The 13,905-nt window shown below is 42.4% G+C and overlaps 1 protein-coding gene across 5 annotated transcripts in view; it reads right to left on the reverse strand.

Moving 5' to 3' along the window:
- Nucleotides 1–13,905, reverse strand: part of PSD (pleckstrin and Sec7 domain containing) — a 161,077-nt gene that overhangs the window by 112,178 nt on the left and 34,994 nt on the right. For all 5 annotated transcript variants that reach the window (XM_061634656.1, XM_061634653.1, XM_061634655.1 and 2 more), the window contains one exon: nt 4,660–5,106. In XM_061634656.1, coding sequence (XP_061490640.1) covers nt 4,660–5,106 — 447 coding nt within the window. The remainder of the gene's footprint in view (nt 1–4,659; nt 5,107–13,905) is intronic.

A 13,905-nucleotide genomic window follows, 5' to 3' on the forward strand; every position in this document is an offset into this window, starting at 1 on the left:
GTTTTGGCTCTGGATTGCTCGTCTAGTTCCATTTGCCAAAATCCTTTACAGAGATCTAGTGTAGAGATAATGGTTGCTGCCCCCAATAACTCTAACATAGCGTCTACCCTAGGCATAGGATACGCATCTGGGACAGTAATTTTATTGATTAGCCGATAATCAATGCAAAACCTGGTCGTTCCATCTTTCTTCGGAACCAGGACAATACTTGAGGCCCAGGGACTGATGGATTCCCTGATCACTCCTAATTCCAGCATATCTTCCACCTCCTTTTTGATCTCATTCAAAACTTTCCCATTCACACGGTATGGAACAGATCTGATTGGGGCATGATCTCCAGTATCAATGGAATGTATAACTATACTGGTTCGGCCAGGTTTGTTGCTAAAGAGATTCCTATAGGTTTTCAAAATTCTCAGAATCTCTTCTTTTACTTCCTCCTTCACCTCCTCTGACCATTCCACTTGATCTACCCCTCCTTTGTCTTTGCTTTCCTGTACCAAATCTGGAAGTTCAGGCCCACTTCCCTCAGGGAATAAGGTAACTTGCAACACCTTTGCATCCCTGGTATGGTAAGGCTTTAACATATTTACATGAACCACTTTGCTTTTGTTTAATTGGTCTGTGGTGATTACATATGTCACTGTGTCAAGCCTTTCTCTGATGGTATATGGTCCTTCCCAGTTAGCCTGTAATTTGTCATGTTTCCTGGGTATGAACGCCATAACCATATCTCCCACATCATACACATGTTCCCTGGCTGTTCTGTCATACCAGTAACGTTGCTTCTCCTGTGCTTGACTCAAATTCTTTTCCACTTCCATCATTTGTTTCACTGGTTCACATTCACCCTTTCTCTCAGCAAGCATCCACAGTCTATATAAAATCCCATTCTCACACACAACTTGATTCCTCAGTTTGTCAGTGAAAGGAATCTGTTGGGTCAGGGCTTGTTCCTTTATCTGCTTCAAACTTATATCTTGATGCAGCTCTTCCCTGAATTGCTCTGCTTCTTCCCCAGAGACCACTTGATACAGTCTGTCTCCTTCAGCAGGCCTGCTAGTGGTTGCTATGGTGACCTGAGGCTGGTTAACAGATTCCACCCTGTTTGTTTCAGCCCCCCTTAATATGGCTTCTTTTTCTCTGCCAATTTGCTGTCTGGTCACTACATATATTTTCCCCTGTGCCCCCATAACATCTCTTCCCAGTATTACTGGTTCTTGTTGCTGGGCATTAATACCAACTTTATATTGGCCCTTTCGGCCTCTCCATTCCATTTTCACTAGGGCCACAGGCAAACTCTCTGGTTGACCCCTCACTCCTTGGATGGTCACAGTTTCCTGAGGTAATATTACCTCAGATTTTATTAAATCTGGCCTCAGTAATGTCTGAGCAGCACCAGTATCAAGCAATGCCCAATAATTTGCCCCTTGTACACTCACTTCCTCTCTCAGACTTGAATCAAGGTCTGTTACTTCTGTCCAGTTTATCTGGCAGAACTGAACCTTTTTCGCTGTTTCTAAAGCCTTGGGCTCTGTTTTCACTGCCCTTGTCTGAGCAGGATTACTAATGGGGTTGGCAACCTCACATTGAAAACGTAGGTGCCCCGGTCTACCACATTTGTAGCATAATTTCTCCTCACTTTTAGGGTACACAGATCCACTCTGGGGTGTCCTGTGCCCTTCAGATTTTACTGGAGGACTCACTCGCTGTGGTACCACATCCCTTCTGCCAGCGTTATATGGTCTGGCTTTAAAAGCTCTTGATGTTTTCCCCACCCAGCCAGTTCTATTGGAGGCGAAGTGATCCGCCATCTCTGCGGCCTCCTGCACAGATGTAGGGGAACGGTCTTTGACCAGGAGCCTTATTTCTGGTGGTAACTGATGGTATAATTGATCCAGTATCATGAGGCTTTTCACCTCTTCCACTGACTGAGCTTTGGCACTACTCATCCACTTTCCAAATATATCCATCAACTTTGCTCCCAGTTCCACAAAAGACCTCCCTGTCTGTATCTGGCAATTTCTGAAAAGCTTTCTAAAATGATCAGGCCCTAGTCTGAATCTTTTAAATACTACTTCTTTGAATTCAGCATAGGTGACGGGCCTGTCTGAGGGGAAATATTGGTATACCTCAGCCAATTCCCCTTTAATCAGGTTTGATAAATACTGCATGTATTTATCTTCAGGTAGCCCCACAACTGAGCTGCTTTTTCAAAGGTGCTGAGGTAAATTTGAGGATCTTGACCAGGCTCATAGACAGCAAAGTCCTTTGGAGTAATTTTTATTTTTGCTCCATCTCTGTCCTTTCTTGTTTCATCAGAATGAAACTTCTCTCTTTCAAATTTTAACTTTTCTACTTGTAATTCAGCATCCACTGCTCGTTGCTTCTCCCTCTCCTCAAACCCCATTCTCATTCTCTCAGTTTCCATCTTCAACTTCTCAGCTTCCATCCTCAATCTCTCAGCTTCCAACTCTCGCTGTTTATCTTTTTCCTCAGCCTCAAAGACCCGCTGCTTTTCTTTCTCATCAGCCTCCCTCCTCAATCTCTCAGCTTCCAACTCCCTCTGCTTGTCTTTTTCCTCAGCCTCCCATCTTAACTTCTCTCTCAAGTACTCTATATAAGCGGGATTGCTTAAATATCCTTCTGGGGTCTCTTCTCTGACAGGCTGTTTTTGCTGGGCAGTTGCAAATCCTATAAGTACTACCCTCAATTCATCTACCCCTTTACCCTCGTGAGGTAAACTGAATGTTATGCACTTCTCCACCAGCTCCTCTCTTTTCATTTTTATATATTCAGCCATGGTGTTTGAGTTCACTCACTCTTTGCCACACACTCTTTGCCAGTCACTCTCACAAGTAATCTTGTTTTGTTATTTCTGTTTGCCACACAACTATTAGGGATTGTCTAGTATTCGTATCTCACTGCTACAGCCAACACCTGTGACGTAGTCTCCTTTGTCACCACGTGTCTTTGGGACTCTCTTTGGTTCGTATCTGAATTCTCTGTTGTTCGTATCCCACCGCTACTGCCACCACATGTGACGCCCTTCCCTGGCTCTCCCTGTCAGGTTCCTACCTGCTCGTGGTTACTGCCTGTCTCTAGGCACCACCAGGGACTCCACCAGTCCGGACCGCTCTCTCTTATGGTTTCTCTCCCCGCTCTAGCACAGATCTCAACAGATCCCCCTGCTAGGCAACCACCAGTAACGTCCCAATACTAGTATTCCCAGAGACTCTGAATACTGGTATTGTTATTCTCTTCACCGCTGCCACCATTTGTTACAGTTCCCCTTCAGCCTTGGTCATTACCTTACCCTCCCTTCTGGTCTGTGAAACCCCAGCCAAGGATCAGGCCTTTGGTAAACCAAATTAAGTATTTATTACAGATAACAAAGCTAACAAGATTAACAAGATTTCTTCTTAAGGCACATAAGCATATGGTTTTACTCAATACTAATCCGAACTCCACCTCCCTCCTGGCAAACAACTCTCTAAACCCCACCAACCAACCCACTCAGTTCTCTTCTCCCCCCCGATTCCACTCTCACTCTTCCTTTTATACATTCAGCCATTTTAAACACTCAGCCAATCATCTCGCATTCTACTGCCCATTCACTCCCCCTCCTCTTTCACTCCACTTACCATGTATCTTCTAAAACAACAACACTTACCATATATACATTAATATAGGAACATCACATCACTCTCCAATATTGCTGTGGTGGCCCAGCAGCATTTAGAAGGCTGCCATCATGCTGTAATTCCCAGCACCATCTGTCAGTGAACTACTGCGTAACAACCATATTATACGTTACCTGTTACCACTGCTAGGCTTTGCGTTTTTGCACAAGCCATACAACTTAGCAACACAGTAAAACTGACCATGGGGTCGCACCAAAGGCACTTCTTGCCCAGGTCAGCCCTGTTGCAGGGAGGGGATTTCTGGATTTCTTTAAAAAAATATTTATTTATGTATTACATTTATACCCCGCCTTTCTTTTTCATGATTGGAACCCAAGGCGGCTTACAGATGGTTCCCAGGCTGTCTCCCATCCAGGCACTGACCAGACCTGAGCTGGCCTTATGTGCCTTCAGACCATAACCTGGGACTAAAAATAAATCTAAGCATACAGTAACAGGTTTTAACAAGTAAAGCCCATAATAACAACTTGGCGGGGGGAGTGAAAGAAGTGTGGACAATACCTTTCAAAGGAAAAAAAAATAATGGCATCAAGGCAACATCAGCTCGGGGGGGGGGATTGCTCCAAAGAAGCATGGGGAAACCCCCCCGCCATAGAACAGTGGATGACTATATTTTTCACAGAGCTTTTTAAGCTTTTGAAAATACAGTTTTCCCACTGAAAATTAAACACTATGAAAATACAGCACAGAACTGATTATTTTGGCAGCCTTCAGATTCCTGCAGGCCCTTTTCTAAAGGCTGAAAGACACAGAAGTAAAGTATAAAGGTCTGCAGTGCCCACATACATTTCTCATCTTCCTGGCTAGCTTGTGAGACAGTAGTGTCGTTGCTGTCTATATTCTCCACTAATTTCTGTCCCACAACACCCATATAAAGGGACAGGTAAGGTAAAAGTCAGCTGCAGTTCTGAATAATCAGATAACGTTATCTCAAATATCCCCTATATTTACTCACCTAATGATGGAGGCCAGGGGAATTCCCAAGCTATCATCAGAGTGACAAGGACTCTGCAGGCCACTTCTCCTTCCTCGTCTTGGGTCTTCTTCCTGCTCAGTCCAGGGAGCATCAGTGACAGAACTGGTCCCAGAGTCTGGCTCCAGGAGGGCCAGAGGAGCAAAATTCTGCTCAATGAGCTTTGCACTCTCTCGAATTTGCTCCTGTATTTCTGGGGTAAGAGTAGGGAGATCGAAGGTGAAGTAAGTTCCACTGTGCATGTGAGCTGGAGAAGACAGGATGTCAATGGAATCTAAGCTGGTATAAGAGGTCCCTTTGGCTCGGTGAGACTCCATGATACTCTCAAAATGCTTGCTGAATGAATCCATGCCGTCCTTCGATAGGCTGTGCCCAAGGAGGAAGGGCACTGGGGACTTGAGCAGCCCTTGGGAATCTCTGTTGATGATCCTGGAGAATGGGGATGGGGTGAAGAGAAAGAGAGAGGTGCTAGTCATCAGGAATCAAACACTGCACTCTTCCCTCCCAGGCAAATGTCTCCCAAGGCTCGCTTTCCTACCCCACTGACCAGGATGAGAATCTTCCCAAAGAGACTGATAAGCTCTTCCTATGATGATTCAGAAAATACCTCCTCAGTCAGCAGCTAACCAGAATCAGCCTCTCTTCCATGTGCATCAGCCAAGCTGAAGGACTATGAGGCTTTATAGCTATCGATCCTTCCATTGGGAAGGGAAGTCTCTGAGCCTCAGCCTGACAGACCGGTATGCTGGCATATTTCTGGAAGACTGTGATTTTCACAGAGCTTTTTAAGCTTTTGAAACGACAGTTTTCACACTGAAAATTGAACACTTCTTCCACACGTTCTGCTGGGCCACAATATTCTTTGCCTATTTGGTAAGTGTACGGCTTTTGACAGGCAATGTTGCAGTGGTGCTACCTGGACTGCTGACTTTCTAAGACAGAGAAGGGACACTTCCTGCCCCATTCTTCTCCTCTGGCAGAGAAGGGAATTTCTGCAATGGCTCCTGCCTGCTGTGGCAAGAACTGCCCTCCCCCCCTACTTTCAGGGGTGGAAAAGCTAAGAGTCGTGCATCTTCAACCGAATTTGCCTTGAGATTGGAAATTACATGAATTGGCTGCAAGCCAAATGCACACAACATTGTGGCCATCCTTCTCTCATGGTCCTGAGTGGCATTTTCCTTCCACACACTCCACCTGTTCCTTAGTTAGCCTTTACTCTCCAAACAACACATTCCTCTAGACTAAAGAATTTCCAGCCTTGAAAATTGTGCAGAATAAACTGCCCCCTTGAGCAGGTTTCCCTTCAAAGTGTGTACATCGGAAGCTGCCTCACACTGGCTCCGACTGTCTGTCTGCCGATCCCAGCATTGCCTGACTTCGACTGCCTCTCCACGGTCTCGAGCAGACCCTTTCCCCATCTCCTGCTACTTCGTTTTATGTTAACTGCGTCTGATGCCAGGGATTGAATCAGGGGCCTCTGTGTGCTACCGCTGAGCTCTGCTCCCTCCATCTTTTCCATTTCTCCAGAAGGTCCTTTCCCTTTGTTCTCATTACTAGACTGGAATTTGGAATGTCTAGTTGGAGCTCTAACTATGATTACAGCTGCAGAAAGAGTTGTAGCCAATGCTGCGCAAGCAGAACCCCACTCATACAGGGGGACTTCCCCTTCCTCCTGCAACCCCTGCATGCCCTCGCATTCTGCCCCAGAACGTCCCAAACAGATTTTACGGGTGCACAGGGAGCTTCAGGGAGAGAAGAAAGGAAGCGCCTTTGTGTGAGTGGAAGTCCGTTTCACAACGGCTGCATATTGGATAATACAACCCAAAGTAGGTCTTGTGTAAGTAGCAGCAGTGGTTTATTTTGGAATGAATGCACACACCCCTTTCATGTTTAATGTAAAGTTGTCCAGTCTGAATGCAAAAGTGAATGAATGCCTTTGGATCTACTGAAACACTGGTGGTTAAGTTGACACAATCCAGATTTCAGAAGTTTGAATTAGAAATTTTCTTCGCAGAACCTGACGAATTATGTCCACAACTTACATTAAATAAATAAAAAACCCTCAAAATTTTAATTCATTTTCTTTCTGTTGTACAGAATTTTGCACCGTTTGTACTGATGTTTCAAAGTGTTTTTTTTTTACATCTTCCTCTGCCTTTTTAGCAATTGTGTCATTTTCTTACAGGTTCTTCCGCTGGGCCTTGAAGACCTGGCTCTTCAGGCAGGCTTTTGGGGTGGGCTAGGTTTTATTATTATTGTTGAGATTTTTAATGTTTTTATGTATTTGTATGTTTTTATTTTGTATGTCGCCCAGAGTGGCTGGACAGCCAGCCAGATGGGCAACTAATAAATTTAATAAATAAATAAAATCCCAGCCTGAAACAGCTTGGGTCCTGCATACCTTAATGTTGCTTTCTGTCATATGGAGCGCATGCCCCTCCCCTCCCCCCAATCTATGGATGTGTCCATGCTCAGATGCGAGATTAACTGGGATGTGGGGTGGGATCCTGCTTTGGCAATACAATGCTTTGAAATTCTGATGGATTCTGAGATCTACTGGGATTACTAAAGTCAGCACACTTTTATATATAGTATAGTTTCCAATATCTATACCTATATACCCATAGAGACAATACAATATAGAGACAGTTAAAAAGAGAGAAAGACCTCAATGGATGACTGAAGAAACTCTTAAAATGGTTAGAGAGAGAAGGAAAGCAAAAGCAAAAGGAGATAGAAACACAGTCAGAACCCTAAATTTATTTATATTATTTATTTCATTTTTAAACCGCCCATAGCTAGTAGCTCTCTGGGCGGTGTACAAAACAGAGTTAAAATACCATGTCACAATAAAATCAGATTCAAATAACAGGAAAATTTAAAACATTAAGATGAACAATTAACATTAAACATTAAAACATTAAAATGCCTGGGAGTATAGCCAGGTCTTAACCTGGCTCCTAAAAGAAAATACCGTAGGCGCCAGGCGTATTTCCTCTGGTAAGCTGTTCCACAATTCGGGGGCCACCACAGAAAAGGCCCTATATCTAGTAGTAATCCTCCGGGCATCTTGATGAGTTGGTACCCGGAGGAGGGCCTTAGATACTGAACGAAGTGGACGGGTAGGTTCATAGCAGGAGAGGTGTTCCACAAGGTACTGCGGTCCCACACCGCAACTATACAGCGACTAGTACGTAGGCCAGATTGGTAACAGGGACCAGATGGTTCAAACATATAAAACCAATTCTGGCCCGCTTGCATTGGCTGCCTGTATGTTTCCGAGTTCGATTCAAGGTGCTGGTTTTAACCTATAAAGCCTTACACGGCTTAGGACCACAATACCTGATGGAACGCCTCTCACGAACCCACCCGTACACTACGCTCAACATCCAAGGCCCTCCTCCGGGAGTCTACTCTGAGGGAAGCTGGGAGTCTGGCAACAAGGGAGAGGGCCTTCTCCGTGGTGGCCCCCAAATTATGGAATGATTTGTCTGATGAGGTGCGCCTGGCACCAACACTGTTATTTTTTTGGTGCCAGGTCAAGACTTTCCTCTTCTCCTAGGCATTTTACCATGTGTTTTTAAATTGCTTTTTTAAAAATGTGTTTTTAAATTTGTATATTTGTTTTTAATGTTTTTAATTGATGTAAACCACCTAGAGAGCTTCGGCTATGGGGCGGTATACAAATGCAATAAATAAATAAATAAATAAATAAATAAATAGGGACAAAGAAAACTATTACAACAGTTATTATATAGAAATAGTAGAGGACAACAAAAAGGGTAGAACAAGAGCCCTATTCCAAAAGATTAGAGAAATTAAGGGAAACTTTAAACCAATAGTAGGGATGTTGAATAATCAACAGGGGAGCACACTGACTGACCGAGATAAAAAAAAAAAAGGAAGATGGAAGCAATACACTGAAGAACTCTATAAAAGAGATGACAGGATGACAGATTCATTCACAGAGGAACCATGTGATGAAGAACCAGAAATTTTAGAATGTGAGGTGAAAGCTGCTCTTAAAATATTTGGAAGAAACAAATCACCAGGAAGAGATGGCATACCAATAGAGTTGCTACAAGCTACTCAGACTGAATCTGTCCAAATTTTGACAAAAATCTGTCAACAAATATGGAAAAGAAAACAATGGCCCACAGACTGGAAGTGTTCAATATATATCACAATTCCAAAGAAGGGGATCCCAGAGAATGCAGTAATTATTGAATGATTGCCTTAATATCCCATGCAAGTAAAGTAATGCTCAAGATTCTACAACAAAGGCTCTTACCATATATGGAGTGAGAAATGCCAGATGTCCAAGCTGGATTCAGAAAGGGAAGAGGCACCAGAGATCATATCGCAAACATACATTGAATAATGGAACGGACCAAGGAATTTCAGAAGAAAATCACCCTGTGCTTTATAGATTACTACAAAGCCTTTGACTGTGTAGATCATGAAAAACTATGGAATGCTTTAAAAGAAATGGGGGTGCCACAGCATCTGATTGTCCTGATGTGCAACCTATACTCTGCACAAGAGGCTACTGTAAGGACAGAATATGGCAAAACTGATTGGTTCCCCATTGGAAAGGGTGTGAGACAGGGGTGTATTTTATCACCCTATTTGTTTAATCTATATGCAGAATATATCATACGGAAAGTGGGATTGGACCAAGATGAAGGAGGTATGAAAATTGGTGGGAGAAATATCAATAATTTAAGATATGCGGATGATACCATACTATTATTAGAAACCAGTAATTATTTTAAACGAATGCTGATGAAATTTAAAGAGGAAAGCACAAAAGCAGGACGACAGCTGAACATCAAAAAGACTAAAGTAATGACAACAGAAGATTTATAAAACTTTACAGTTGACAACGAGGACATTGAACTTGTCAAGGATTATCAACACCTTGGCACAGTCCTTAACCAAAATGGGGACAATAGTCAAGAAACCAGAAGAAGGCTAGGACTGGGGAGGGCAGCTATGAGAAAACTAGAAAAGGTCCTCAAATGCAAAGATGTATCACTGAACACTGAAGTCAGGATCATTCAGACCACGGTATTCCTGATCTCTATGTATGGATGTGAAAGTTGGACAGTGAAAAAAGCAGATAAGAGAAAAATCAACTCATTTGAAATGTGGTGTTGGAGGAGAGCTTTGCACATACCATGGACAAATAATTGGGTGTTAGAACAAATTAAACCAGAACTATCACTGGAAGCAAAATGATGAAACTGAGGTTATCATACTTTGGACACATAATGAGAAGACATGATTCAGTAGAAAAGACAAAGCTGTTGGGAAAAACAGAAGAGAGCAGAAAAAGAGGAAGGACAAACAAGGGATAGATTGATTCCCTAAAGGAAGCCACAGACCTGAACTTAAAAGATCTGAACAGGGTGGTTTATGACAGATGCTATTGGAGGTCACTGATTCATAGGTCGCCATTGTCAAGAATAGCTAACTTTGGTCAAGCTGAAATGGGTCAACCAGAGAGAATTCTGGGAGCTTGTGGTTCCCTAGGACTCCCTACTGGGTGAGATCCGCGGCTCAGCGTCAGGCAGACAATTTGCAACTTTACAAGAAGATGCAACTGAACCTTAGCTGTTATCCCTTATCGGCTTCCTGAGATTAAAAGTCAGGAAGAGGGGGTGTTGTAGATCAGGACCCCTGGGTGATGCTATCTAGCTCCCTTATCTTCAAAGGTTTCAAAGGAGTGGATCCCAGCAGGGGCAGAATATGGCTACTTGCCTCCCCCCTCCTTGTTGACCAATAAACTCCATAAAAATGAAGGATGCTCTTTCAATCTTTGTTCCCTATTTCCATCTACCCTGACTCGCTGAAGTTTGACAGAGAAAAGCCGTTTGGGAACCAGACAATTCTACTGTAAGTATAGGATCTTAGCTTAGATAGACCTTTGTTATATTTTTTGGTCTGTATTGAACCTCTCCCCTTGGTTATGCCAATGTACCTGTCTGAGGGTGATTAGTTTTAAGGAATCAAACTGCTGTTCTCTTTTGTATATACCATTGTATTTACTTTTAAATAAACTATCCTTTTATGTATTGGTTTGGAACTAAGGATTCTAAATCTAGTCCTTGATTGCTGAACGCTACTGATTACCATTGATTTATGAGGGTTAATCCCTTACAATTCACATTGGTCTCTGAGATCCCTTCTCTCAGAGAAAGGAACCAGAAAGAGGGGTGGTGGCAGTATTACCGTAATTACTCCTGAAGGAGGAAGGGTTTTGCCTGGGAAGCAGAGACCCAAAGGAGTTGGGGCTGTTCTCAGAAGCAAAGAACCCCCCTTGGGAAGCTAAGGACAAGGGACCCCAGGGGGACAATTCTTTGACAGCCATAAGTTGTAATCAGCTTAAAGGCATATAACAACAACAACCATAGTTTCCAAATCTCGTGAAGTACTGGTTCCTCTCTATGTGGCAGTGGTTAGGCCTCATCTTGAGTACTGCATCCAGTTCTGGACACCACACTTTAAGAAGGATGCAGACAAACTGGAACAGGTTCAGAGGAGGGCAACAATTTACGGAGGCAAATTTACGGAGGGAGGGGAGGCCAAGTTAGGGGTTGGGAAAGAACACAGATGGGGAATGTTGGTTGTCCTGAAAAGGGGGTAGTGGTGAAGGGAATAAGGATGAGGAATTTTTGGGAGGGGGTCTTTGACCTGGAAAGGGGTTATTGGAGGGAGGAAGATGCCTTGAGGGGAATTAATATGGTGGGGGTGGGGAAGCTATGGCTGGAAGCTGAATGGAGACCAGGGATGAGATTCCTGAGAGGAATATTTGGGGTGGGGGTGTTTTTTGATCAGGAAAGTGGGGGAGGGAGATGTCCTGAGAGGAATAATTATGGGGAATTAATACAGGGGTCGTTAGTGGGTTTGTGACTGGAAGGTGGAAGAGGAATATTTTTGGGGGGGGGAGATGTTCTGAGGAGAATAATGAAGGCTGTCATGAGAAAAGTATTGGGGGACGTCATTGTTTTTATTGATGTATTTTTATATTTGTGTTTATTTTTTGTAAGCTGCCTTGAGGGCCTTTTGGCCAAAAAGCAGGGTAGAAATAAACAATAATAATAATAACAACAAGGATGATCAGGGGACTGGAAGGAAAGTCCTATGAAGACAGACTGAAAGAACTGGGCATGTTTAGCCTGGAGAAGAGGAGGGGAGATATGAGATCACTCTTCAAGTACATGAAAGGTTGCCACACAGAGGAGGGCCAGGATCTCTCCTCAATCATCCCAGAGTGCAGGACACGGAATAATGGGCTCAAATTAGAGGAAGACAGATTTCGACTGAATATCAGGAAAAAAGTTCTAAATGTTAGAGCGGTAAACAATGGAACCAGTTATCGAGGGAGGTGGTGGGCTCTCCAACACTGGAGGCATTCAAGAGGCAGCTGGACAAGACCTGTCAGGTATGCTTTAATTTGGATTCCTGCATTGAGCAAGGGGTTAGACTTGATGGCCTTATAGGCCCCTTCCAAACTCTATCATTCTGTGATTCTATATAAAGATTTTTCATGGAGAGCTGCGATTCCCATTATCAAAAGGAAGCAGCAGCATCTGACATAGTTGGAGGAAAGGAATACATTTTAACTATCTTTTATCCTCATAATCAGTGGAGTTCAGAGTTTGCACCAAGGAACTGGGTTTCCACAGGAAGCAAAACAAAATATGCAAAGGTGAATTTCCCCCCTCTGTGCCAATACATGCCTGTGGGTATATTGAGAATTCTAGTAAAAAATTTCCCCCAGGAGTTCAGGGCAGGTTGACAACCATTTAAGGTGGTGGTGGTGGGAACCCAATAATACATACATGTGTGTATTTGATCATGAACAATTTACCCCATGCTCAGTTGCTGAATGCCAGTCCAAACAGGAAAGTCTTTCAGCACTCCTGGGAGGTATTTGTTGAATCTTTAGAGAACAAGCATTCATAGGTTCCCAGAATCCTACACGTGTGTGTGTGTGTGTGTGTGTGTGTGTGAACTTGATTTTTTGTCTTATGGAAACATCATCATCAGGTTCAAAGGAGGGCATCAAGGATGATCAGAAGATTGGAAACAAAGCCCTATGAGGACAGACTGAAAGAACTGGGCATGTTTAACCTTGAGAAAGATATGAAAGGTTGTCACAGAGGAGGGCCAGGATCTCATCTCAATCATTCCAGAGTACAGGACATGGAATAATGGGCTCAAGTTACAGGAAAACAGAGTTTGGCTGTACATTAGAAAAAACATCAAGACAGATTTTAAAATAGAGGAAAAGTTGAAATATTTAGTTATTATTATGACAAATAAAAATTCAAAGTTGTTTCATAATAATTATGAAAAACTATGGACAGAGATTAAGAAAGACTTGCTAAAATGGGATAAATTACAATTGTCATTAATGGGCAGAATATCCGTGATAAAAATGAATTTATTGCCGAGAATGATGTTTTTGTTTCAAACAATACCTGTAATATCCTCTGATTTACCTTTTAAACAATGGCAAAAAGATATTTCTAAATTTGTTTGGCAGGGAAAAAAACCAAGAGTTAAATTTAAATTATTACAAGACGCCAAAGAAAGAGGAGGACTGGGATTACCAAATTTGAGACTTTATTATGCTGCCTGTTGTTTTGTCTGGATAAAGGAATGGTTATTATTGAGGAATAAAAGACTATTGGATTTGGAGGGCCATAACCTGAAATGGGGATGGCATGGATATTTATGGTATGATAAAGTAAAAGTTAATGTGGATTTTAATAATCATTTTATAAGACGTCCTCTGTTGAAAATATGGAATAGATATAAACCAAGGTTTTACTCGAAAATACCATTATGTGTCTCAAGTCAAGAAGCATTTTATAGAAGAGAAATGGCTGGAAAAGAGAAATGGTTAACTTATCAAGAACTTTTAGAAAATGTATATGGAGAATATATAATGAAAGAGAGAGAACAACTGATAAAGGAAGGATATAGTTCTCAATGGTTTGCCTATTTACAATTGTTAGAGAGATATAAAATGGATAAGAAAATGTATGGGTTTGAAATAAGTAAATCTGATTTTGAAATCAGTTTGTGTACAAATGATGAAAATATAATTGCGAAAATGTATAAACTTGCTGAAAATGGATATGGAAGAAGAACAAGTAAAAGAGTGTATGGTAAAGTGGGCAAAAAATTTTGGTTATAATATACAAATGGATCAAT

This window comes from Rhineura floridana, chromosome 7 (assembly GCF_030035675.1).
Source record: "Rhineura floridana isolate rRhiFlo1 chromosome 7, rRhiFlo1.hap2, whole genome shotgun sequence".
NCBI classification, from domain to species: domain Eukaryota; kingdom Metazoa; phylum Chordata; class Lepidosauria; order Squamata; family Rhineuridae; genus Rhineura; species Rhineura floridana.